The sequence below is a fragment of the Panthera tigris genome, chromosome B3 (assembly GCF_018350195.1).
Source record: "Panthera tigris isolate Pti1 chromosome B3, P.tigris_Pti1_mat1.1, whole genome shotgun sequence".
In the NCBI taxonomy this organism is placed as follows: Eukaryota; Metazoa; Chordata; class Mammalia; order Carnivora; family Felidae; genus Panthera; species Panthera tigris.
In genome coordinates, this window is record NC_056665.1 from 87,898,647 (window position 1) to 87,926,418 (window position 27,772).

At 37.8% G+C, this 27,772-nt stretch overlaps 1 protein-coding gene and 1 long non-coding RNA gene across 4 annotated transcripts in view; one reads left to right on the top strand and one right to left on the bottom strand.

Moving 5' to 3' along the window:
• FBXO33 (F-box protein 33) overlaps positions 1-22,727 on the bottom strand; it is a 44,668-nt gene extending 21,941 nt beyond the window's left edge. For all 3 annotated transcript variants that reach the window (XR_006218824.1, XM_042989609.1, XM_007073745.2), the window contains exon 1: positions 21,856-22,727. Coding sequence is in view for 2 of the 3 variants with exons in the window: in XM_042989609.1 (XP_042845543.1) it covers positions 21,856-22,463 (608 nt within the window). In the remaining variant the exon portion in view is untranslated. The remainder of the gene's footprint in view (positions 1-21,855) is intronic.
• Positions 22,728-22,874: 147 nt separating this feature from the next.
• The window catches only part of LOC122239594, a 44,108-nt gene continuing 39,210 nt past the window's right edge, over positions 22,875-27,772 (top strand). The window contains exon 1 of the long non-coding RNA XR_006218825.1: positions 22,875-22,951. This is a non-coding gene — a long non-coding RNA (uncharacterized LOC122239594). The remainder of the gene's footprint in view (positions 22,952-27,772) is intronic.

A 27,772-nucleotide genomic window follows, 5' to 3' on the forward strand; every position in this document is an offset into this window, starting at 1 on the left:
ATGAATCTATATCATAAAACGTTTTTTCTATTTCTACTTTCCTTTTCAGTTGTGACTAAAATTATTTCTTGCTATGTAATCAAATAATCTATTACCCAAAAATGACTTCACAACTCCTAGTACTACAAATTTGTATAAAATATTTTGTCTTTTTAATTCCCACATCAAACTTATTTATCCCTCCCAACCCAATAGCTTTCTTTCCCTGGCTGGAATCTATTTACCAAGTAATGCTCATTGCTAAGCTCACAGTATTAGGTAATGATGCTAAAAGATGTTAAATATTACATTTATATTAAATATTATATATATTAAATATTACATTATAACCAGCAAGAATAATGTTATCCATATTTGTAAAGGGTTGCTCAGGAGAAATAAAGGTGGTGTTTGAAAGAGCACTGAATGAGAAATCAAGTGTCCAAAATGCAAAAAATCCACTGACTACAGTTTTGTGAAATAAAATAATTTTTAAGTTATTTAAAAAGACAAAAACCTATCACTTTAGCAACATCTAGTTTCTTCCTCTAAACATGATGATACTTTAATCATATTATTTGAAATCTTGCTCTAAGTTAAGTTCTCATATCACTAAACCTCTGGTCTAAGTCATCTTCACCTGTAAAGTTCTCTGATTCTATAAGTTCCTAGTCATTGAACTGAGCACTGAGTGAAAGGGTTCAGTTAGAAATAAAAACAAAGAGAGTAAATGAGTAGTAACCATTTTCTCCCATAAATTTAAAACTCTTTTGTCATTCTGGCTCAAATGACCACCCATCTCTTTTGGGTTATTCTTGAAATTTAACAGCTACAATGTATGCCTGCAGTATTGGCTCAATTTATTTGCAGAGTTTCTAAGACTTTTTGCATTACTACTTTTAATGAGAATAACATTTTCAACTATAAGACTACTCAAATTAATTGGTCTTGGAATGATGAATAGGAGTCTCTCACTGATAGATTTTAAAGCATTATTCATTTATATAAATTTAAACTGAATTGTTTTGTCCACTGATTTATATTATACTTGGGGTTAGGATGGAAAAGGAATGAGTGAAAAGTAGCTTAGCTACTAATATAAATCTTGATGTCTATTTTCTGATGAACATTATCTACTTACCAATTTTTAAAATTTCAGTGTGTGTTAAGAAATAATATTGTTATGAAATAGCAAAAAAAGACTAATAAGGAAAACTAGTTTATAGTTTTATAAAATTAAAAATCACTATAATCTAAAATACATCCAGATGATACAAAAATTGGGCTTTACAGTTCGTGGGGTCCATCCTAGAAACTGATGGTAAAATGCTGAGTTCATGTGCACTTTCTGGAAGAAGGATCACTAGCTTTCATCAGCTTTTCATAGATTAACCAAAAAAGATTAGGTATCACTGATGTAGGCCTAGAGTCCTGTAGGATATTTACACACACACACACACACACACACACACACACACACACACACACCACTAAAACAACAAAAATTCTAGATCTGTCGACAGTTAGAAGATATTATTAACCACATTTACCAATGTATATCCCTTATCAAAACTGGCAGATTTTAGGAGCTACTTCTATGTGTATGTAAGGTCAGAAAGAACAAGCAGATGTCAACCAATGACAGACATTACTATAAATGATTCACACAAAAGTAGGTTAGAGAATCAAAATAAGTATAATAAGACCAACACCTAATTTATTTTGGGCCTAGAGTGCTGAGTGTTTGTCACTTTTGCTGGCAAGCTTTCATATTCCAAGAAAAAGCCTTTTCTATCAGAAATGCCACTTTTTAAAAATGTTTACTTTTGATAGAGAGAAAGAGAGAGGAGAATGAGAATGAGTCGGGGAGTGGAAAGGGAGGGGGACAGAGGGTCTAAAAGGAGCTCTGCACTGACAGCACAGAGCCCAATGCAGGTGTCAAACTCATGAAGCTGCGAGATCATGACGTGAGCTGAAGTCAGACACTTAACAGACTCAGCCACCCAGACGCCCCAGAAATGCCACTTCTCAATCAAATCACAGCTGTCAAAACTACCACCATCACAAAAAACCCCAGAGTTTCCCAGTTTTTAGAGAAAATAAAAACGCTTTACTTCGGAAATTCTTTTTTTTAGTGTTTATTTTGAGAGAGAGAGAGAAAGAGAGAGAGAGAGACAGAGACAGAGACAGAGACAGCGCACGAGCGAGCGAGTGCATGAACAGGGCAGGGGCAGAAAGAGAGGGAGAAAGAGAATCCCAAGCAGGCTCCATGCCCAGCAAGGAGCCCTATGCAAGGCTTGATCTCACAACCGTGAAATTATGACTGGAGCCAAAATTAAGAGTCAGACTCTCTTTTCCCCTTTGGATATTCTTTCCTGCTTTGTTGAAGATTAATTAAGCATATAAGTGTGGGTTTATTTCTGGGGTTTATATTCTGTTCCATTGCTCTGTGTCTATTTTTGTGCCAGTACTATACTATTTTGATTACTACAACTTTGTATCATAACTTGAAGTCCAGAATTGTGATACTTCCAGTTTTGTTCTTTCTTAGGATTGCTTTGGCTATTCAGGGTCTTTTGTTGTTCCATACAAATTTCAGTGTTATTTGTTTAAGTTCTGTGAAAAATACTGTTGGTGTTTTGAGAAGGATTTCAGTAACTCTGTAGATTGCTTTGGGTAATATGGACATTTTGACAATATTCTCATCCATGAACTTGGAATATCTTTCCATTTCTTAGTGTCTACAGTTTCTTTCATCAGTGTTTTATAGTTCATAGAGTATAGGTCTTTCATCTCTTTGGTTAAGTTTATTCGTAGGTACTTTATTCTTTTTGGTACAACTATAAGTAGTGTTTTTTTTTTTTTTAATTTCTGTGACTTCACTTTTGTTGTCTAGAAACACTACCAATTTCTAGTTATTAATTTTGTATCCTGCCACTTTACTGAATTCATTTTTTCTAGTTTTTTTTGTGGAATCTTTAGGATTTTTCTATGTATAGCATCATGTCATCTGTAAATAGTGACAGTTTAACAACTTCTTTACCAATATGGATGCCTCTCATTTCTTTTTCTTGTGTGATTGCTATGCAATCCTTTATATTTCTGTGGGATCAGTTACTTCTTTCTCATTTCTGGCTTTATTTGGGTCTTTTCTCTTTTTTTCTTAATCAATCTAAGCATTTGTCAATCTTGTTTATCTTTGCAAAGAACCAGCTCTTGATTTTGCTTTTTTTCCTTTTTCTTTTCTTTCTTCTTCTTCCTCTTTTTCTTTCCCCTCCCCCTCCTCCTCCTTCTTCTTCTAAGTCTCTATGTCATTTACTTCTGTCCTGATCTTTAGTGTTTCCTTTCTCCTACTCACCTTGGGTTTTGTTTGTTCTCTTTCTAGTTCCTTTATGTGTAAAATTAGATTGATTTTTTTTTCTTATTTCTTAGGCCTATATTGCTATATACTTCCCTCTCCAAACTGCTTATGATGTGTCCCAGAGATTTTGGACTGTTGTGTGTTCATTTTCATTTGTTGCCATGTATTTTTTTATTTATTCTTTGACCGCTTCATTGATCCCTTGGTTGTTTAGAGGTTATGTCCTTTAGTCTTGACATTTTTGTGGTTTTTTCCTGTTTTTTTTTTTCCCCTGTGATTCATTTCTAGGTTCATATTGTTGTGTTGGAAAAGATACATGGTATGATTTTGATCTTAAATTTATTGAGGCTTGTTTAATGGCCTAATATGTCATCTACTCTGGAGAGTATTCTATTTATACTTGAAAAGAATGTGTATTCTGTTGTTTTTATATGGAATGGTCTGTATATATCTGTTATGTCCAGATGGTCCAATATGTCATATTGATTTTCTGTCTGGATGATCCATCCATTGATGTAAGTGGAATGTTAAAGTCCTCTATTTTCTTGATGGATTGATCTCTTTATTATTATTAATGCCCTTCTCTTTTATTACAATCTTTGTTTAAAAGTCTATTTTGGGGGTACCTGGGTGGCTCAGTCAGTTGAACATCCAACCGGTCCAAGTCATGATCTTGCAGTTCATGAGCTTGAGCCCCGTATCGGGCTTGCCGCTGTCAGCCTGTCAGCGCAGAGCCCACTTCAAATCCTCTGTCCTCACTCTCTGCCCCTCCCCTGCTTGTGCTCTCTCTCAAAAAAAAGAAAAAAAAGTCTATTTGTGTAAGTAATGCTACCCCAGATTTTTTTTTCACTTTCATGGTGAATGTTTCCTGTCCCTTCACTTTCAGTCTGTAAGCATCTTTAGGTCTGAGATGAGTCTATTGTAGGAAGCAATATAGATGGGTCTTACTGTTTTTATCCATTCTACCACTCTGTGTCTTTTGATTGGAGCATTTAGGCCACTTACATTTAAAGTAATGACTGATAAGTATATACTTACTACCATTTATTAAATTTGTTTTCTGGTTGTTTTTGTAGTTCATTGTTCTTTTCTGCTTCTCTTGTTCTCTCTGTGATGGATAAGTATCTCTAGTGTTGTATTTGGCTTTATTTCACTTTATTTTTATTTTTTTTGCCTTATTTTTTTTAGCTTTATTTTTTATTTTTAAAAATTTATATCACACTTAGTTAGCATACAGTGAAGCAATGATTTCAGGAGTAGATTCCTTAGTGCCCCTTACCCATTTAGCCCATCCCCCCTCCCAAAATCCCTCCAGTAACCCTCAGTTTGTTCTCCCATATTTATGAGTCTCTTCTGTTTTGTCCCCCTGCTCCGTTTTTATATTATTTTTGTTTCCCTTCCCTTATGTTCATCTGTTTTGTCTCTTAAAGTTCTCATATGAGTGAAGTCATATGATTTTTGTCTTTCTCTGACTAATTTCACTCAGCATAATACCCTCCAGTTCCATCCATGTAGTTGCAAATGCAAGATTTCATTCTTTTTGATTGCTGAGTAATACTCCATTGTATATATATACCACATCTTCTTTATCCATTCATCCACCGATGGACATTTGGGCTCTTTCCATTCTTTGGCTATTGTTGATAGTGCTGCTATAAACATGGGGGTGCATGTGCCCCTTCGAAATAGCACACCTGTATCTCTTGGATAAATGCCTAGTAGTGCAATTGCTGGGTGATAGGGTAGTTCTATTTTTTTAGTTTTTTGAGGAACCTCCATACTGTTTTCCAGAGTGGCTGCACCAGCTTGCATTCCCACCAACAATGCAAAAGAGATCCTCTTTCTCTGCATTCTTGCCAACATCTGTTGTTGCCTGAGTTGTTAATGTTAGCCATTCTGACGGGTGTACCATGGTATCTCATTGTGGGTTTGATTTGTATTTCCCTGAGGATGACTGATGTTGAGCATTTTTTCATGTGTTGGTTGGCCATCTGGATGTCTTCTTAGGAGAAGTGTTTATTCATGTCTTTTGCCCATGTCTTCACTAGATTATTTGTTTTTTGGGTATTGAGTTTGATAGGTTCTTTGTAGATTTTGGATACTAACCCTTTATCTGATATGTCATTTGCAAATATCTTCTCCCATTCTGTCAGTTGCCTTTTAGTTTTGCTGATTGTTTCCTTCGCTGTGCAGAAGCTTTTTATTTTGATGAGGTCCCAATAGTTCATTTTTGCTTTTGTTTCCCTTGCCTCTGGAGACACGTTGAGTAAGAAGTTGCTGCGCGCAAGATCAAAGAAGTTTTTGTCTGCTTTCTCCTTTAGTATTTTGATGGCTTCCTGTCTTACATTTAGGTTTTTCATCCATTTTGAGTTTATTTTTGTGTATGGTGTGAGAAAGTGGCCCAGGTTCATTCTTCCCACATGTCGCTGTCCAGTTTTCCCAGCACCACTTGCTGAAGAGACTGTCTTTATTCCATTGGATATTCTTTCCTGCTTTGTCAAAGATTAGTTGGCCATATGTTTGTGGGTCCATTTCTGGGTTCTCTATTCTGTTCCATTAATCTGAGTGTCTGTTTTTGTGCCATATTTCACTTTATTTTTGGTGTATCTACCATAGGTTTTGGCTTTGTGGTTATCATGAGGTTCATATATGTCATCCTAAGTAAACAGCAGTCTACATTAATTTGATGGTCATTTAAGTTCAAACACATTCTTAAAAAAACAAACAAAAAAACCCAGGAGTGCCTAGGTAGCTCAGTCAGTTAAGTGGCAGAGTCTTGATTTTGGCTCAGGTCATGATCTCATGGTTGTGAGATTGAGCCCTGTGTCGGGCTCGATGCTAGGCATGGAGCCTGTTTAAGATAGTCTCTCTCACACTGCCCCTACCACATTCATGTGTGGGTACTTGTTCTTTCTCTAAAAAAAACAAAACAAAGAAACCCACACTAGAGGGAATCAACAGTAATTTTTGAGGATGCAGAAGAACATATCAGCAATCTGGAAGATAGGGTAATAGCACACAAGCTGAATCGCAAAAAGAGAATTTTTTAAAATGAGGATAGAGTAAGAGATCTCTTAGATAAAATCAAGTAAACAAACATTTGTACTATAGTAGTCCCAAAAGAAACAGAGAGAAAGGTGTAGAAACGTATCTGAAGAAATAATAACTGAAAACTCCCCTAAGGTAGGGAGGTAAATAGACTTCCATCTCCAAGAAACACAGAGAGTTCCAAACAAGATGAACCCAAAAGGTCCACACCACAGTGCATAATAATTAAAATGAGATCGTGAGATCACGACCTGAGGCAAAATCAAGAGCTGGAGGCTTAACTGACTGAGCCACCCAGGCAGGCACCCCTTCTACTGTGTTTTTTACTTCAGTTATTGTATTAACCCTGTTTAAAATTACAATGATCTCTTTTTAGCATTTTACTATTTTCTATCTTTTTATTGAAGGTCTCACTGAGTTCTTCCATTTTTTTTTTTTCCAACCCATTGAGTATCTTTATGATCATTACTTTAAGTTCTTTATCAGGCAGATTGTTGATCTCTGTTTCATTTAGTTCCTTTTCTGAGGTGTTTTTTTTCCCCCCTGTTCTTTCTTTTAGAGCATATTCCTCTGTCTCCCGAGTTTGCTTGACTGTCTGTGTTTGTATGCATTAGGCGAAACAACTATTTCTCCTAAAGCTGAAGGAGTGGTCTTGTGTACAGTGTACCCTGAGCAGACTGTGTGTGCATTGGTGATTTTGCTGGTTGGGTGGAGCTGTGGCTGTATATGCCAGTAACTCTTTAATGCCATGGCATGTCTCTGTCTCTCTTGCTCTCTCTTGCCATTCTCTTTACCTTTGGTTTTTCAGTACCTGTTCAGTCCTTAGTTAGATCTTCTTCAGGAGGAACTGATCTATTAATAGGTGTAATTTGGAGGAAGTGAGTTCAAAGTCTTCCTACATTGCCATCTTCAACTGGGACAGAGAAAATAAATTTAAACTAGGTTTATGTAGCTTTTTATCATTATAAGAAGTTAAATCATTAAAATTTTTTTAATGTTTATTTATTTTTTAGAGAGAGAAAGAGACATAGCCAGCGAGTGTGAGCAGGGGAGGGCCAGAGAGCCAAAAGAGGGAGACACAGAATCCAAAGCAGGCTCCAAGCTCTGAGCTGTCATCAGAGTCTGAAGTAGGGCTTGAACTCATGAGCTGTCAGATCATGACCTAAGCTGAAATCGGACGCTAACCGACTGAGCCACCCAGGCGTCCCATAAGTTAATTCATTTTAAAATCATTAAACTAACAACCTGCACATTAGTAAAATTTGACAAGTTAATGTAAGGAGACTCTTTGGGATATTTCTGTTTTAGCTCCATCTATACAATATTTTTCAACATCCCAGCAATGTTCAAAACATGCCAGTCAAAGGCAATTTAAAAAAATTCTGTTGGGATGGCCTGGGTGGCTCACTCCATTAAGTGTCCAACTTCGGGTCAGGTCATGATCTCCCAGTTCGTGGTTTGGAGCCCCATGTTGGACTCTGTGTTGATAGCTTGGAGCCTGGAACCTGCTTTGGATCCTGTGTCTCCCTCTCTCTCTGCCCCTCCCCTGCTCATGCTCTGCCTCTCTCTCAAAATAAACAAAGATTAAAAAAAAATTCTGGTGGCATGCCTGTTCGGTCAGTTAAGCGTCCGACTCTTGATTTCAGCTCAGGTCATGATCTCACGGTTTGAAAGTTCGAGCCCCTTATTGGGCTCGCTGCTATAAGTGCAGAGACTGCTTTGGATCCTCTGTTTCCCTCTCTCTGCCCCTATCTTCCATCCCCATCCCATCTATTTCAAAAATAAACAAACATATATAAAAAATTCTATTTGCAGCAATGCAATGGTAATAATCTTATTATAGTAAAATTAATAATAATGCATAAACTTTCCATATGGAAATCATGTATGTGTTTATGTAATCATAAACACACATTTGAAGCTAGAATGATTTTTGGAATCATCAAATTCAATCATCTCTTTACAGATCAGGAAACTGAGGTGACTTGTCTAACACTGTAATACTAGTTAGGGCAGAGCTAAGTAGAGGACCCGGGTTCCGACTCCTATTTCATGTTGTTCCTTATAATTAAACCATGTCCTAGAATATAATTGTCTTTTTGAAAGTTATTATAAAAATTATAAGTGGCATATTTTAGAGTAATATATGATGGCCATTTGTGGAAAAATGTTTTTAGGTACTTATTGTTCCACTCCAAATAAAGAAAATTTTAATTAAGTGATACAGAAAACAACAATTTACTTTTAAACCTAGCAAAACAAAACAAAAAACCCCACTGACAACTCAACAGCAGCCTTCAAGTATATCATGTTGAAATCATATTATAGATCATATGGTGAAGCCAAGAAAATAGCCTTCAGGCGGCTCATTATTGTTTCAGATGGTAAATAAGGGACTGAAAAGAACATCTAGGCAACAAAGTTAGAATAGAACATACTGAACCATGGCAATAAACAGATGACTCATTTTGAAGCTAAGAGACAATAGCAGTAACAATCATTTGCGCCACATAATCCTTTTACTTAAAGATGAAATCTATGACCTATTTTATTTATGTATTCATTTATTTATTGCTGAGTCAGTGAGTGAACTAAAGAAACAAACAGGGTTCTTTCCTGCCCAATGTCCATAACATGCATTTGCTCAAAAGGCATGTAATAAAAACATATTGGAAAAGTATTACAGTTGGTTACAAACTTTTTCTTTCATCTGAATCCTTCAAGTTAATTTAGCTCTGTTTCTATGGTAATATTAATAGGATACAATTTACTATCACTAGTCCCTCTCCAAGTCCTAAAGATGTGTTGTGAAAGTACAAAATCACATATAATGTTTGATAATCAATCTTCTGGAACATGCAAAAGACTGTACTATTGCCAAAAGATAATTTATTTCTTCAACTTAACTGCATTCTTCTTTAATCCTATTTCAAAAAACCAGAGCTGTCAGATCATTAAGTACTTATACCTTAGAAACTCAGCCTATACACTGTTCTCCTACTGTTTGTTCAATTATTAGAATATATATTGTGTGCCAATGATGTGAAAAATTATAGCAGTTAAGGTACATATGTCCATAAGTTTAGACTCTTGGCATAGAAATAAAGGTTTAAAAAAAATCAGGTGAGAATAAGGAATTATTAATAACTTTATTGATGTGTATAACTGGCATTGTGTTTATATAAAAAAAAGCCCACTACTTCCAGAGCTTCATACTGAGTGTGTAGTGTAAAATGACATCAATATGTTGGATTTGCTTTAAAACACTTAAGATAAAAGAAAGCAAATGTGGCAAAATCCTTAATGACTGAATCTGAATGATAGGTTCTTTGTGTCTATTTTTTGCGTGTGTTTGAAAATTTCATTAAAAGAGTTAGAAAATCAGGCAGTCATTTCTCTGTGTAACTGGCAAGTTCACTTTACTCTGTGCCTCAGTTTCACCATCTGTAAATAGGAATAATAATGGTACATATCCTTATGGTTGCTTAATATTGCTGTTTCTCTGGGAAAACTAGTTTAGCATTTGAGGGGAACACATGTATTCAGCTCTTTGCAGTGCTGGCAATACAACTGGGTCTTACCGAGCCCCATGACTGTAGTAGTGACTCTAACAGGAGTTTGGTATCAGGAGGGTGTTAGGCTTGAGAAGGTGGGTGTAAGCTATGGAGGAGCAAAGTCTCTTGCTTCAGGTGATTACCTTTCTCCTTTGCCTTTAACCAAAATAGTCCTTTTGAGGTTTCTAAGAATGAGATTCTTTTTTGAAGTTACTAGCAACATCTGAATAAAAGGTAGTTCAATTCTGCTTTGTTTCTTCCCTTTTCCCAGATTAAGAGATGTAAAAGAAGAAGAGTACACATGAGGAATGTCTGGGTAGGAAAACAGATTTATCTGGGCCTATGGTTACAGGTGATGAGACCAGTGATTTGGGGCAAAGGGAAGGAAGAATCCTTGTGTAGAGCACTACCTGCTTTTTCCTTTCTGCTTAGTCCTACCATCTTGAGCCCATAGCTCATATGAGGGCCAGATGTAAGCAAATTCAAAGAAGTAATGGGTTTACATGAAGCAGGAAATGAGGGAGGAGAAAAGAGGGAAAGGAAAATTCCAAGTGACTGCAGTAAGGGAGACCAGGAAGTTTCTGGGGCAATTCAACAGACTGACTCAAATTTACATAAGAACTATATGAACAGGGCACTATTTGAAAGTACTTCGAGGTACAAGGAGTTGAATACCAAAGATAGGCCATATTTTCAGAAAGTAAACTGTTCACACACTGGGTATTTTCTTTTTTAAAGAAAGTACAAACCATTAATGCAAAAGGAAAACAAAATGAATAAAAATGGCCAAAGGAAAAATATGTTTAGACATATTTAGGGAGTAGCAATTAAAAGGACATTATAATATTAGCTGGACAATTATGTCTAATTTCTTATACTTACATTCTCCTTCTAGAAGGCCTCCAGATAAAAATATACAATCAGACTACTCATCACTTTCACTGCTCCCACACTGGTCCACAGCACCATCATCACTTGCCTGGATCATTGCAAAGGCCTCCTGACTCAGCCTGTTGCTTCTACCCTTGTCCTGCTACAAACGATTTCCAACACAGCATCTAGAATGTTCCTTTTTTTTTTTTTTTTTAATCTTTTGAGTATGGTTGACCCACAATATTACATTAGTTTCAGGTGTACAAAACAGATTCAACTTCTCTATATGTTATGTTATGCTCACCAAAAGTATAGTTACCATGTCACCATACAATGCTATTACAGCATCACTGACTATATTCCCAATGCTATGCCTTTTATTCCCATCACTTATTCATTCCATAACTGGAAACCTGTATTTCCTACTCTCCTTCATCCATTTTACCCATTCCTCTATCCCCCTTCCCTCTAGAAACCATCAGTTTGTGCTGTTAGAATGTTCCTTTTGAAATATTATATATGTCACTCCTCAGTTCAAAACTTTTTCATGGCTCCTCCTCTTAGAGTAAAAGTCAAAGTCTTTATAAGAGCCTAATAAAGGGCTACTGATTTCCACATCACCATTCCCCATATGTGGCGGGCAGTGTTCTATATTCCAAGGCATTTTCTGCTATCGTACTTAAGCACTCCCTTGGTCAAAGTCCCACAGTTGAGTTCCTCCATTTAACTGCTACTTACTCCAAGAATGACTTTCCAGAGAGACACAGAAGGCTGCTCCCTCCCTTACTTCTTTCAAATACTATTTCAGTGGTTGAGATGTTTCTTAAATTCCCTTATTTTACACAGCAACACTCCTTTCTACTTCCACCATTCCCATTTCCCTTTACTGCTTCATTTTGCCTCACTGCATGTATTATGAACTATGATACTATATATTTTACTTACTTGTCTTTTTTTTTTTTTTCCCCACTAGAATATGCTCTATGATGGCAGGACTCTTTGACTACTGTTGTATCCCCGGTTGCTACAACAGGGCCTGGCATTCAATAAATACTTGTTGAATAATATATTTACCTTAGTTCATGACAAAAATTAGGGTCTATTTAGCTATACCTAACATATTACAAATTTAGGGTACAGGTGTACATTAGGTACAAGATGCATTAGGAATCCCTCTAAAATATCATATTTGCCAGAAAAGTGAAACTTCTTTTCTCAAACCAGTTATATGCACTTTTAAAAAGTTTATTTATTTATTTTGAAGAGCGAGAGCTGGAAGGAGTGGCAAAGAGACAGGGAGAGAGAGAATCCCCAGCAGACTCTGGATAGTGCAGAGCCCTGACATGCGGCTTGATCCCATGACTGTAAGATCATTACCTGAGCAGAAGTCAAGAGTCAGACACTTAACCAAATGAGCCACCCAGGTGCCCCTGCATTTATCTGCATTACCTTTTCAACCATAGTTAAATGGACATACAATTTTAATATACGTATTTAAATTGTATGTTTTACAAAACATATATATGCATATTAAAATTTCATGAAAAGGGCTAGTTTTCTTTTTAGCATAAGAATTTCCCTATGAATTAAACAACCATGAGAATTTTTGACAGCCTTTTATAAAAACCTACACATATACAGGCATATCTTTAAGATATTATGGGTCTGGTTCCAGATCATCACAATAAAGCAAATACCATAATAAAAAGCTAAGTCAAATGAATTTTTTGGTTTCCCAGTCAGTGCATATACAAGTTATTTTTATGCTATACTGTAGTCTATCAAGTGCACAAGAGTATTATGTCTAAGTGTACATGCCTTAATTATAAAATAGTTTATGCTGAGGCACCTGGGTGGCTCAGGTCACACTCTCATGTTTTGTGAGTTGGAGCCCTGTGGCTGGCTCTGTGCTGACAGTTCGGAGCCTGGAGCCTGCTTCCCATTCTGTGTGTGTCTCTCTCTGCCCCTCTGTGCTCATGCTCTGTCTCTCTCTCAGAAATAAACAAACATTTAAAAAAATTAGAAAAAAACCTTTATTGTTAAAAAATGCTAACCATCATCTGAGCTTTCACCAAATGTTTTTACTGGTGGAGAGTCTTACCTCCATGCTGATGGCTGCTGACTGATCAGGGTGGTGGCTGCTAAAGGATAGGGTAGATGTGGCAATTTCTTAAGACAATAAAGTTTGCTACATCAATTGACTCTTCATTGCACAAATTATTTCTCTGTAGTATGCAATGCTGTTTGATAGCATTTTACCCACAATGGAGTCAATCCTCTCAAACCATCCTGCTTTATCAACGAAGTTTATGTAATATTCCAAATCCTCTGTTGTCATTTCAATAATCGTGACAGCATTTTCATCAACAGTAGATTCTATTTCAAGAAACCACTCTCTTTGCCCATCCATAAGAAGCAACTCTTCATTCATTAACGTTTTATCATGAGTTTGCACTAATTCAGTCACATCTTTATGTTCCACTTCTAATTCTAGTTCTCTTGCTATTTCCACCACATCTGCAGTTACTTCCTCCACCAAAATCTTGAACCCCTTAAGGTCACCCATGAGGATTGGAGTCAAGTTCTTCCAAACTCCTTTAATGATGGTAGTCTGGCCTCTTCTCATGAATTATGAATGTTCTTAATGACACCTAGAGTGGTGATTCTTTTCCAGGTTTTCAACTTACCCTGTCCAGATTATCAGAGGAATCATGATTTATGGCAGTTATAGCCTTATAATATATATTTTTAAAAATAGTATGGCTTGAAAGTCAAAATTACTCCTTGGGCTACAGAATGGATGTTGAACTACCAGTCATGAAAACAACATTAATTTCATTGTACGATTCCATCAGAGTTCTTGGGTGAACAGGTGCATTGTCAATGAACTATTTCTTTTAAGTTTATTTATTTATTATGAGAGAGAGAGCACAAGTGGAGGAGAGACAGAATCCCAAACTGTAGGTACAGACAGAGCCAGATGTGGGACTTGAACTCAGGAACTGTGAGATCATGACCTGAGCTGAAGTTGGCTGCTTAACTGACTGAACCACCCAAGCGCCCCAATGAGTTGTAATATTTTGAAAGGATTTTTTTTTTTCTCTGAGTAGTAGGTCTAACCAGTGGGCTCAAAATATTCAGTAAACCATGTTGTAAACAGATATGCTGTTCATTCAGGCTTTGTTGTTCCATTTACAGAGCACAGGTAGAATAGATTTACTATAATTTTCAAAGGCTCTAGGATTTTTAGAATAGTCAGTGAGCACCGTTTTCAACTTAGACGTCATCAGTTTCATTAGCCCCTGATAAAAGAGCCAAGCTGTCTTTTGAAGCTTTGAAGCGAGGCAATGACTTCTCCCTCCATAGCTCTCAAAGTCTTAGATGGCATCTTCTCCCAACAGAAGGCTGTTTTGTCTATGTTGAAAATCTGTTGCTTAGGGTAGCCATCTTCATTAATTATCTTAGCTAGATCTTCTGGATAACTTGCTACAGCTTCTACATCAGCAATTGCTACTATACCTTGCACCTTGATGTTATGGGGAAGGCTTTTTTCCTTAAATGTCATGAACCAACATCTGCTAGTTTCAAAGTTTTCTTTTGTACCTTCTTCACCTCTCTCAGCCTTCACAGAACTCAAGAGAGTTAGAACTTTGTTCTGGATTAGGCTTTGGCTTAAGGGAATGTGGCTGTTTTTATCTTCTATCCAGACCACTAAAACTTTCTCCTTATCAGCAATAAGGCTGTTCCACTTATCATTTGTGTGTTCCCTGGGATAGCACTCTTAATTTCCTTCACTAACTTTTCTTTGGTATTCACAACTTGGCTAACTATTTGGCACAAGACGTCTAGCCTTTGGTCTGTCTTGGCCTTTGACATGCCTTCCTCACTAAGCTTAATCATTTTTAGTTTCTGATTTAAAGCGAGAGAAGGGCACTTGGGTGGCTCAGTCATTGAGTGTCTGACTTTAGTTCAGGTCATGATCTCATGGTTCATGAGTTCGAGCCCTGCGTGGGGCTCTCTGCTGTCAGCACAGAGCCCACTTTGGGATCCTCTGTCGCCCTGCCTCTCTGACCCTCCCTCTTCATTCTCTCTTTCTCTAAATAAATAAACTTAAAAAAAAAAAGTTAAAAAAAAATAAAGGAAGAGGCATGTGATTCTTCCTGTCACTCAGGGCCATTTCAGAGTTATTAATTGGCCTAATTTCAATACTGTGGTATCTCAGGGATTCAGGGAGGCCCGAGGAGAAGGAAAAAGGCTAGGGAATGGCTGGTAATTGGAGCAGTCAAAACACACAACATTTACTGATTAAGTTTGTTGTCTTATATGGAAATGGTTTGTGGCACCCTAAAATAATTACAATTGTAACATCAAAGATCACCAACCACAGATCACCATAACAAATCTAATTATCATGAAAAAGTTTGAAATATTGTTAAGAATTACCAAAATGTGACACAGAGACACAAGGTGAGCAAGTGCTGTTGGAAAAATGGTGCCAACAGACTTGTTCAATGTGGGGTTGCCAAAAAATGTCAATCTGTAAACACAAAAACAAAAACAACACATCTGTGAAGTGCAATAAGAAGCAAAGCACAATAAAACAAGGTATGCCTGTGGATTCATTGAGTTAGTTCAGGGAATACTTTGAAAATAATATTAGCCACCTATGAGCCTAAGAAATATTCCTCAAGGTCTAACTACAGAGGCCAGAAAACCTTTTATCTTTTTCTGGGATTTCTGTTGGACTGTTTAATATAACTGGGAGCCCAAAATTTCTGATATCTTGCTCATAATGACCTTATTGTTTTCTCTTTTGTGGTTCAGAATTGGGGAACTTCATTGGTGTTATAACTACTATATTTCCTTCCATTTCAGAAGCTCCAAATTATTTCTTTGATGTAAATAAACAGTATCAGTGGAAAAATGCAAAACATAGCCACCCTAAATTAAAGTTAATACAGCCAAGTCTAATGAACTATGGCAAAAGGGAATACATAAAAACTTGGTACTTCAAAGAAATGTTCCTAAAAAGGTTAAAACCTTTCCCAGTGCTGTAAAGGGGCTCATAAAATGTAACATTTTACTTTTCTAACCGGATAAAAGTTAAAATAATCTACATCACTGCACGAAGTTCTTTCAGGTCAATTCTTTTCTTAGTCCATGTTTAATACCAAGTATGTTTGTATCCACATAACACTTTCGGTAACATATTTCCTTCTCTCACAAATGCTAATGAATGATCATAGCCAAAAGAAACAAACAAAAACAAACACTTTAGCAAACAGTGGTCCAATACAACTCTCTATCATCATGGCAATACTCTTCCATGTTGTCCAATAATGGTAGCCAGTAGCTACACTGGGCTACTGAGCACTTTTTTTTTTTTTAATTTTTTTTTTTAATGTTTATTTATCTTTGAGACAGAGAGAGACAGAGCATGAACGGGGGAGGGTCAGAGAGAAAGAGGGAGACACAGAATTGGAAGCAGGCTCCAGGCTCTGAGCTGTCAGCACAGAGCCCGACGTGGGGCTCGAACTCACGGACCGTGAGACCACGACCTGAGCCAAAGTCGGACGCTTAACCAACTGAGCCACCCAGGCGCCCCTTGAGCACTTGAAATGTGGCTAGTGTGCCTAACTAATCTTTAATTTTAAGAAATTAAAAATTAAAAAGCTATAAAAAAGCTATATGTGACTAGTGGCTTTCAAACTATACAGCACAATTTTAGGGACCTGAAGTAAGTCATTGGCCTATAATAGTATTCTTTATTAGCTTTATTAGGATCCATTAACTAAAAGTAATCTTCTAGCACTCGCTTTACAATTCACTTACTCAATTACCTTCTAAGAATCACCATCATCCTTACATCCCAGAGATTACTGACAACAAAAGCTTAAGACTGACATTTAAAATTGCTATTGAACATGCTATTTATTAAAAGTTCATTTTAACAGTACTAAGGACAAGAAATCAGTGATTCTTACAGGGAATAATGTCCTCTTGACTGTACTTCCAAAATACATTCTACATCTATCCACTTTTCTTCATCTCCATGGTCTCCAACCATACTCTAAGCTACCATCATGTCTGCCTAGTTTACTGCAAAAGTTTCCCAAGTCTCCTCGCATCATCTCTTGTTCTCTCGTATAGTTCATTCATTACACAGCAACCAGAGTGATTGTCTTAAAAGCCAAATTAGATCACATAACTCTTGCCCTTAAATATTTCTTGGTGACTTCTTCTATTCTTAGAATGTAGCTCAAACTTCATTCCACAAGCCCACATAACCAACTCCATCTCTTTCTCCCTCTACAACTCAGACAGCATCTTGACAACCTTCCCACTTTCATTCTCATGGTCCTGCCATAATTTCCTACTGTTCCATCACATCAAAAATTTGTCTGGCCTAAGGCTTTGGTGTTTAATTTTTTTTTTTCCTGTTTAATTTGGTATTTGCTCAAATCTTCAGATGGGTGACTTTTGTCACTCATATTGCATCTCAAGTGTTGCTTTTCAGACAGGTTTTCCCTTGCCATCTAGTCACTATTACATAGTCTTCTTTTACATTTAGATTTTATTTTATTTCACACCTGAAATAATCTTTCTTTCATTTATTGTTTCTTTCTCTTCTAGAATGTTGAGTCCATGAGAATGTGAGTTTGTCTTCACTGTTTGGCACCTAGTATGCTCTCAATATTTGGAGGAAAAAACAGATTTTTTTTTTTAATAGCTATCATTTAGGCCCTATGTATATTGATCAAGTGGGGTGAACTCTTCCAAGGCTGCCTCAGAACTAACATATTAAAATGAAAATAATTTAATCACTTCATTCAAAAGCTGCTCTACAGCTTCATTTAACACAGAAAAAATAATATTTTACTTTGACAATCCTTTGCTGAGTTTTATTTCCTATCCTCCATCTATCAGTTCTCAGTCATTGTAAGAATGTATCTATGGACTACAGAGAACCCTAATTCTCAGCAGCCCTCTGAGGAGGTTAGTTTCTTTAACAGGATAGTCTCCTCATTTCTCAATGACCTTGAGGCTATCCCTATGGAACCACTTTAATTTGTCAGTTTTAAGGTAAGGAGTCTGTTGGGTATGCATCATCTCACCTCTCTTCTCTATGGGCAACCGTCTCTTGGACACGGTACACTGGTCAGAGTCCCAATATATGTATTTCCTACTGTCTTAGATAACAGTATGAAATACTTAGATAACAGATGAATACTTAGATAACAGATAAGGTATTTCCTACTGTCTTAGATAACAGTATGAAATGTCCAAAGAATTTTTAACCTAATTTAAGATGTATTTTTTTTTAATTTTTTTTTTTTAACGTTTATTTTTGAGACAGAGAGAGACAGAGCGTGAACAGGGGAGGGTCAGAGAGAGGGAGACACAGAATCTGAAACAGGCTCCAGGCTCTGAGCAGTCAGCACAGAGCCCGACGCGGGGCTCGAACTCATGGACCATGAGATCATGACCTGAGCCGAAGTCGGACGCTTAACCAACCAAGCCACCCAGGCGCCCCTAAGATGTATTTTTAAATGGCCTGTTTTTGGATTTTGGTAGACTGATGTTGAGAAAACAATACAAAGTGTTAAGACTCTTCTTCACTGCACATGCCAAATCAATACAACCAGATCTATTATTAATAGATCTTTTACTAGTGAGAGGTTATATAAGCAGACATAACCATGAAATGGTCAATCTACATACATGTAGTTGGGAGCTGTAGCCCAGATTTTTAAGAGGAAAATTACCCTCGTATAAAATCTCTCTGGCCTACTGTAGTACTCATCTTTAAAAAAAGTACTTCCCCCAATTTAGAATTTCATACAAAGTAAATTGTAAAATACTTATACAGTCTAGAAAAGCATAAACTAGATCATGGCAATGTACCTATGCCTGCTGTTTAAAAATAAGTATTTTTAGTATCTTAGTCTATTAGCTATTATCATTAATTTTATTGTCCATGAACTCTCATTTTTCCCAAGTAGTCAAACGAGCACTACTCAATAACTAGATTAAATCCGAAAAGTGGTATCTGAGTTGTTTTGAACTTTTAAGAACAATTTCTTACAGAACTGCAGAAGAAATTCTGCCTATTTAACTTATAATACAGATGAATGAGAAATACCTGCTGTATTTCTGTTCTTACTTTCCGTTTCTTATAATAAAGGCAGATATTGTAGCCTCCTGAAGGGAAGGGAGCTCTGAAACCTGGAGGACTGTGTTTTACCCTTTGAGAGACATTTCTGGACATCCTTGATCTTCATCAGTTGTTCCTAACACCTAAGATACCTATAAAGAGGCTATGGTCACTCTGAGAGTACATGTGCATATAAAACCCAGGAATCAAGCAAAAACCAATGCCAATTATCCTCTTGGAAGAGTACCCTTGAAAAGTTCCCACAATCCAAGGTTATAGTTTTAGTTCTTTTCCTGGGGTGCATGAAAATAACTGGAACACAACAAAATAACTGAGTTGTGTAAATTATATAAAGGAATTTACCACAAAGATTGGAAGCATAATACTTGTGAACTGGTAGGTTTCAAACCCCCTTTGGTACTTACAAAATGGCAGATATTGTAAAGCAAAACCACTGTAAATTTAAGTTGGAAGTGTAAATAACAATATTAAATGTTCCTTTTTTTCATTAGTTGTTAAATTTAATGTTTTTGGAAAGACCAAAAAACTCTAAATGAAATGGTTTTCTTCTTTACTGACCCTGAGTCTATAGGTTAAGTGCTTACAAAAGGAAATAAGTATAGGCTTTACCAGAGTTACCAAACAAGCAACTTGATCTAAAACATTTTCAAATTTGTTACAATTTAAAGAAAACTAGTTCCATTTATGCTTTTAACATTCATATTAGTACTTTTAATATTACTAAAATATCTCCAGACATTTTCAAAAATAAAGGTTAAATTAACTTATTTCCAAGCACATAAAGATAGTTTATTTTAAAAAACCCTTTGAAATATCATTAGTACAGATAATATATGTAATAACACTATACTTTGATTCCAGACACATACAATGAATGTGCTACCAAGCAGCACAACACACAGCACCATCCGTATAGTAAATGACAAGAATACCTTAAAATCAGGGATGACAGTGTGCTATATTTGTACAGAAGTGATAGATGAACCAAAAGGGCAGGCAGGAGGTGGCAATATAGACAGGTAGATTAGGATGCTAATAAAGGTGGTAGGTACACTTGTATTTGTCAATTATATCTCAATAAGGCTGAAAAAAAAAAAAAAAAACCCAAAATCCAGCAGTGGTAAGGGAAGTAGGGAGAGAAGAATTAACAAAAGGAAGAGGTGATATATCACTATTTTGCCTATATAACGTTATCCATGCATCCAACCAACCAGTTATTAAAACACTTAAAAGGAACTAGGTACTATGTAAGGCTTGATCATACTTGGACCAAAGGCACACAATTTTTTTTTTTTTTTGGATGGTTGCTCAGAAGTGCCATCTGATCTCAGAACAGAAAAATCTAATTAGTGCTCACTGAATTCACTTCCACTCTTGGTCTCATCAGTATTTTAAGCGCTCACTGACTTTGAATCTTTTAAACTCTGGGTCGTTTGGTCCTCTAGCCATACATTCAACTGAGAGTCTCTAATTCACAGCTTCAAACAGCCTCTCTTGCTTCATCCAATCAACATACGAAAATGTTATGGCTTGATGTGAAAAGCTGGGGAAATACACAGGCCACTGGAAAGATGGAGCCACGCTCCAGGTACAACTTGCAGCTTTCTGCTTACCTCCCACTCTTGACTCAGACACAGTATATCTATATCTATCTACCTAGCATTAAATCAGCAACTTCTCTCAACCCTGTTCAACATAATTCATGATGTTCAACACAATTCATTTATTGCAAAAGGAAGGACACTGCTCTTGTAGAAAATGCTGTATGACAATGCGTTTATCACTTGACCCTGTTAAGCGTCAGTTTCCTTTCTATAAAATAGGATTAATAGCTGCCTTGCCTAACTCACAGGGTCACTGAAAGGATCAAATAAGATAATGTACTTGTAAACTGCTAAACGATCATTACTATGAAAGTTGCTCCTTTTGGAACTTTTGAACTTTTTTCCAACTCATAGTTTAATTGTAAGGTTGGTTAGAATATCCAGATACAAAAAACTAATAGGATTTTGGAAAGGACAACAGGCAAATAAAGGAAAATGCTGATAAAGATAATAAGTCAGAAAACAGGAAGTTAGTCCCAGAATGACAGTCAAGTCCTGATGCAAAACCAGGCCAGTTATGTGCTTACTCTTTGCAGACACTGGCCAGTTCCCCTAGCACACACAAACACTAAGCTGTACTGTGCTACTTTTAGGTGAATCACTGGGGATAAATTGAGTCTGGAAGTGCAAGGGGAGGGACTTCCAACCCTGATGATCAGGCTCTTCCCCCACCCCTCTAACAAACACTCCTACTCTTTGTGCCTGGCCCAGTTAATGAAAACTATTCCTGGTAAGAAAATGGCTGTCAAAGATTTCTTTTACGCAGTCTTGTAACTATGAGACACCAGCTGTATACCTACTTCTTCCCCCACTACGAACTATCTTGAATGGACAGGTTCAGGGTCAGAAACACTGGGTTATGTTTTGTTTTTCTCAAGACTCATTCACAGGCCTCACCCTCCAAGCTTCAGTTCTCTCATCTGTAAAATGAAGAATGACGGCGCCTATCAGCTTCATCCCAGGGCCACCGAGAGGATGACTGAGACAGTGCCTGGAAGGCGCCAGAAGTGATGTCTGACAAACACCAAGTCCATCAATGTTTATAAAGTGTTATGATGAGTCCCGTTATGACCTCCCGCCTCAAAGAAATCGCCGGGTTGGAACTGACACCCGCAGTCACTGAAGAAAGAAAGCAACGCCAAAGCTGCCAGGCGTATCCTCACTGAATCTTTTTCGGGGCGAGAGGGAGGAAGCGACACGGGGCCCCGGGAGAGGGGGAGGGGAAAAAGGAGGATGGATGGAGGTCCATGATGAGCCTACCTGTTGTTCCGGATGCTGACCAGCACGCACAGCACCAGCTCTAAGTAGGTGCGAAGCACTTCCAGCCAACGGGTTGAGAGTTGCAGGGCCTCGACTTCTTCCCCGCCAGTCCCGGGATCCGCGCCGCCTCCGTCGCCTGGGCCGCCGCCACCGCTCAGGTAATTCTCGGCGGCGAACTCAACACGCAGCTCTCGCACGAACCAGCCGCACTTGCGCATGAGGAATTCGAGCCGAGGCTGCTCCGCGGGGGAGACGCGGAGGCAGATGCGGAGCTGGGGCCACAGAGCAGGGTAGAAGAGGCACTCGCGCCAGTGCGAGCAGGAAGCCGAGGCCCGCAGCCGGTCAGGCGCGGGCAGGAAGGAGAAGATGTGCACGATCAGCTCGCTGGGCAGCGACGCGGCGCCTGCCGCCTGCCCGCACAGAGCCATCCGGCCCCGCCGCCGGCTGCCAGCCCCCGGCCGTCCCCGCAGTCCCCGGAGCAGCCCCCGCAGCCGTCGCAGCTGCTGCAGCCGCAGCCGCTGCCGCCGCCACCGCGCCACCCGGGCGGCCCCGGCTCGGGTTCGAGCTCCCGGCGGTCGGGGCTGCGGCACTGACAAGAACAACAACATCAATGACAAGGAAGAAGGGGGCGGAACCGTCGTGGGTCTCGGCGGAACCAAATGCAACAGAAATTGCGGAGAGGGGGGAAGGCCTCTGCGGGTGTGGCTTCTAGATAGCCAGCTTCTGGCTCCTTAAACTCTACTCACGCGTGTCCAAAGTCTATACACTCAGTAACTTCAAAACGCTCGCCTGTAATGTTTAGCGCCTCGGAAGCGGCAGGACTTTTCCTAAGGAAACGGCAACCCTCCCCGCGCCTGAACGCGGAGGCAGAGCAGTGGTAGAAGCTGAGTTTGACGTCACCGGTGGTGGGAGGAGCCCGGAGAGGCTGAGCGCGACTTCCGGAAGAGGGGAGCGCCCAGTTGCCGGTAGGGAAGGGAGACGCGGCACGTGACTCTTGACGCACTAAGGCCGGCGGGGCGGGGCGGGAAGCGCGGTTGGTTCCTGCGCTAAGGCGGCTCGTCCCAGCTCCTGGCGGCGACTGAGCCCCGTCAAGAGTGTAAGTTAGTTAATTTGGGCGTTCAGGCTGTGGAAGTGGAGGAACTAGGGTCAGTACGAGGGGTCGTGATGCTTCTCATTCTAAGTTTCTTAGTTCTTGGGCTAAGGACTCAGCCAGAGTGCCAGCGTGCGAGGTGTTTCTCAGCCGATCCACCTGCCCAGAGTATTTTTAAAAGAGTTTCTGAGATTTCTGAGAGAGAGCCACTAAGCAGAGGGAGGCGGGTGGACTCTCGGGCTAACTTGGACGGGCTGTGTCGGGAGAGGAGTAACTGGGGGCGGGGCGGCGCGGCGCGGCCGAGAGCCCAGACCAAGGCCGAAGGTGGACCTTCCCTACTGGTCGGATCGTGCAGATGACCTCCGCGCACACCTGGTCTGTGGGGAAGGAGTGAGGACAGCGCCACCCTTTGGATTTTGAGGGAGAGGGGGAAGAAAAGGCAGTGAGGTCTGGTTAGATGATTTATTAGCCTCTTCAGGGTTTGAGGGAGTCTCTGAGTTCCCCGTTGTGAGATTTAAAGGCCCCACTTGAAAAGAAGCTTGTGGTTATGATGAAGGTTTTCTTTAGTTTGGCGCCCCTAATTTGAGAGAAGAGTTTTTGAATAAGTGTCCCATTTTACTTGATCACAACTTGGGAAGTAGTTAACTGGTTGTAAGGGGCGGTGAAGTCAGAAAGGAATAAGTGATTTTATGTAATAATTGAGGATTGCTTTAGTGAGGCTGCCGCTTCAGAGCCTTAGCTACGATCTTGGAACAGCCGTGTTCTTCTGTGGTAAACACCAAGGAGCTGTTCTACTAGATTATTTTTAACTTTTTGAGGGCACAGCTCTCCGTTCATGCAGCTTCGATGGTTTTTGGTGCCTTGCACGTACCATGTTGCTAACGATATTGTGTTGTGACCTCTGAGTTCTTTTCAGCTGAGAAAAAAAGCTATCATTCATCGTAGGTCACTTCTCAACCTCTGTATGGAAGTGATCTTTCTATGTAATTATTATACCTTATGAATACATTAAGGAACACTTATGGAAACAGCAGTGAGTTAGGAAGTTGAGACTTGGATTTTAATTTTTTATTTCGTAAACATTGAAATATTTTGAAGTGAACATAGACCTCTAGATAGATATTCCACTTCTAAGTCCTTCAGTATGCATCTCCATAAAAACATATTAACTCTATAGCAGAAATATCAGTTTTAATTATAACATCTTAATGTTATGTAATATTCTAATATCTAATATTCTGAGTTTTCAGATTTATCCATTTATCTCGCAATTGACCTTTACAGCTGTTTTATCCAAACCATAATCCAGTTAAAGACCACACTTTTTTTTTTTTTTTTATGTATTTCAAGTCTCTTCTAATCTAGAATAGTCATCCCCCCAACACATTTTTTTTCTTTCTGATTAGCTAAAGAGAGGAGACTTACTATCCTGTAAAATATCTCCCCTTCTATAATTGACTACTTTCTCTTGGTGTTAAGCTTACCTCTTTAGTGCTTGAATTTCTAATAAACCTAGACATTAATGCTAAAGGCTTGATTATGTTGGTGACATCATGATCTCCCTCCTAAATTTATGTATTTTGTTTTGTTTTTCTCCTTAAAACAAAGTGATCTATGAGGTGTTAGTTTGCTTCCTAAAAATGTCTAACTCCCCTATCACTTAATGGACTTAACAATAATTGATAATTCTTGCCCAATAATTTTATTAGGGGTTGCAAAATGATAGTTTCTAATTCTTTCATTCCATCTGAATTTATTAATTTGCATTCTTCTGTAAAGTAGAAGCTTACTTTTATAAACTGGCAACATTTACTTACCCCGAAATACACTCTCTGTTGGAAAGTTAAAAAAAATGTTTAGTTCTTTTATTACCAATTTTGAAAGTAAGTTTTAGGGCCTCAAAGAGTGACAAATGAGTTTTTGTAGCTTTAACTTTTCTGAATGTCATACACTTGTTGATTTTTGGTATATTTTAGTCAATTTTTGATTCTCAAATTTTGATGCTTCTAGAACATGTCTCAAAGAATTCTGTGTAATTATTATTATAATTAAAAAAATTCCTTGAACATTTTTTAGTAGATGTAACACTGTACTGAGTTGGAGCATGAGGCTAGGTTTTGATCTTTTTTGCTTTTGCCGTGATCTAGCTAGGTGACCTTTAAACAGTTTGCTTAACCTCTTTGGGCCTCATTTTCTCCGTCTGTACAAATAGAGAGTTTTGGCAAGGTTCCCTGCAGCTCTGATATTTTCTGACTTAAATAAGAAGACAAAACTTATTTAGATGAGTTTTACGTTACAAAATTCACGCATTTAAAGTATACAAGTCAGTGATTTTTAGTAATTTTACCAAATGGTGCAGCCATCACTGTAAATTAGTTTTAGAACATTTTCATCTCTTTAATAAGATTCCTCGTGCCCATTTACAGCTAATTTCCAGTCTTATCCTCAGATAGCTACTAATGTCCTTTTTGTGTCTATAAATTTGCCTTTTCTGACCATTTCATGTTAATAGAATTATATAATACCTGATTTCTTGTGTCTTGCTTCTTTCACTTAGTGTAATGTTTTTGAGGTTCATTCATGATGTGTCATTAATCTATTCCTTTGTATTGCTGAATAGTATTCCACTTTATGAATTTTTTTTTTTAAACTACCAATTCACCAATTGATGGACATTTCGTTTCCCAGATTTTGGTGATTATGAATGTTTCTGTGAATATTCATATGCAAGACTTTTGTGGATACCTGTTTTCATTTCTCTTGGGTAGATACCTATGAAAGTGATAGGTTGTATGGTATAGTTCTATGTCTGACTTTTTGAGAAACTGCCAAAGTGTTTTCCAAAGTGGCTGTTATCATTTTTCCATACTAGAAGCAATGTATGAGGGTTTCCAGGCTCTGATTTTTGATGATCTGGAGATATTCTCTGATTGATTTGAGATTATTTTTCCTTATTCTTAGCATTTTGCTAGCAACAAACTACATTTTCCTTAGATACCATTAATTCTTAGTTTTAATCAGTGGGAATAGTTCCTAAAGGAAATAAAAATAAATCAATCTGTTATAAAATAAAATTGAGTTTCTTAGTGTTTTTTAAAAAAAATTGTCTTACTTTCATATTAAATGAAGAATGGTAGTTATACTATTATTAATGAAAATAAGCTAAGACACAAATTAATAAGATATGGTCTTGCCTAGTTATAATAATAAAACTATATTCCAATGATGGCATATAATTTATTTTATTAATCTGACATCTTTAATATTATCAATTCAATCTTTATTGAGTATGTATATTCTTAGCATGTTAATAGATTCTCTTGACATTTATGTATACTATACTTGATAAAGTATAAACTATTTTTGATAGAATAACAAAACTGACTTTATATCGGCAGAATGAAATTGCATTGCATGAAGTTATCATGTCTGAGCTAGGATTCAAAGTGTGGAAAGAAGTAATGACGTTATAAAGCTCATAACTACTCAGTAGTACTAAGCTTCTAGTTCCAAAAGTGGCACATTGTCACTATAGCAACTACCCATACTTATTTGGATCTGAAACCCAGGCAACGGATAGTGGATAAGACTATAATATCAAAATAGATAATGTGCTCTGGTGGGTTGGTTGGTCTGGTCTGTTGATGGTCAAGTATTTGTACCATTTTTCTTATGTTTATTATGATTGATTCAAGTTTCATGAAGTTATCTTAATTTGTATTAATGTGTTTTTTTTGGAGAGAAATTAAACATTCAGTATTCTTATTGTATTCTTTTCTAACATGCCAAGCGTAGTGCTTTTTCCAATTAGGTTATTAGGATATTAAATATATTTGTACTGTAGCTCTTTCTCCATTATTATTTGGCAAGTTGTCAAACAGTAGTTATAAAAATATAACTTTTATTTTGAATCACTTGCAATATTATAACAGAAAAAAATACCATGACAGATTTTATTTTAGCTACATCATGAAAAGGTGACTAAGGGTACCAATAAACATGCAAATTGCCTAAAGACAAGCATCTTTTGAAAAAATGTTTTTTTTCTAAACAAGGTCTGGGTTTCAGACACTGTTGGCAAATGGAGATAACATAATTTCCTTCCAATTATCTCTTAACATGCATCCATAAATTTACTTAGAGGCACAGGAACCTCCTGGGAAAATAGAATTGGGAACCCGATTCCTTTCTCTCCACCCTGTCTGATGGATTGGAATAGTTCCTGGTGAGGTCATATTACAGGAAAAAGATGGATTGAAGGGAATTTGTCTTTGGGCAGGGAAGGTCTGCCCTGATGAACTGACTGTAAGACAAAGGATCACATTTTTTTTTCCCTAATTTTTTCCCAAATTTTCAGAAATTTGTTGTGCAAGTTTGTGAATTGGAAGATCTATATCAATAAAGCAGAAATTAATAGCACATATTCTAAAAGAGACAGAAGCAGTGAGAGAAGAATTGGGTCGTGAGCAATGTGGTAGTAAGTGGGGAAGACTGTAACTTACCAGAGGATGCTTCCCCCATTGGGAAGGTGGAAGGTTTTTAGATTTTCAGAAGACACTAACATACTAATTTTTTTTTAAGGGTGTAATGTCCTGATTGCCAGCTCATTCAAATTACAAATATTCTGTGGGCTAAACAAACGGATTACCTGTAGGATACCAGGTTACCATTTCTTTACCTAAGAGCTCTCATACATGCGGGCTGTGGCCACGTTGTGTTCTAATAGCAGGCATGCTAGCTAAAACCTGTGCTTTAAGTCCACTCCCAGAGCTATTTTTTTTTCATTCATTCCTTTCAGAGTTTAAAGAAATAGGAAAGAAAAAAAGG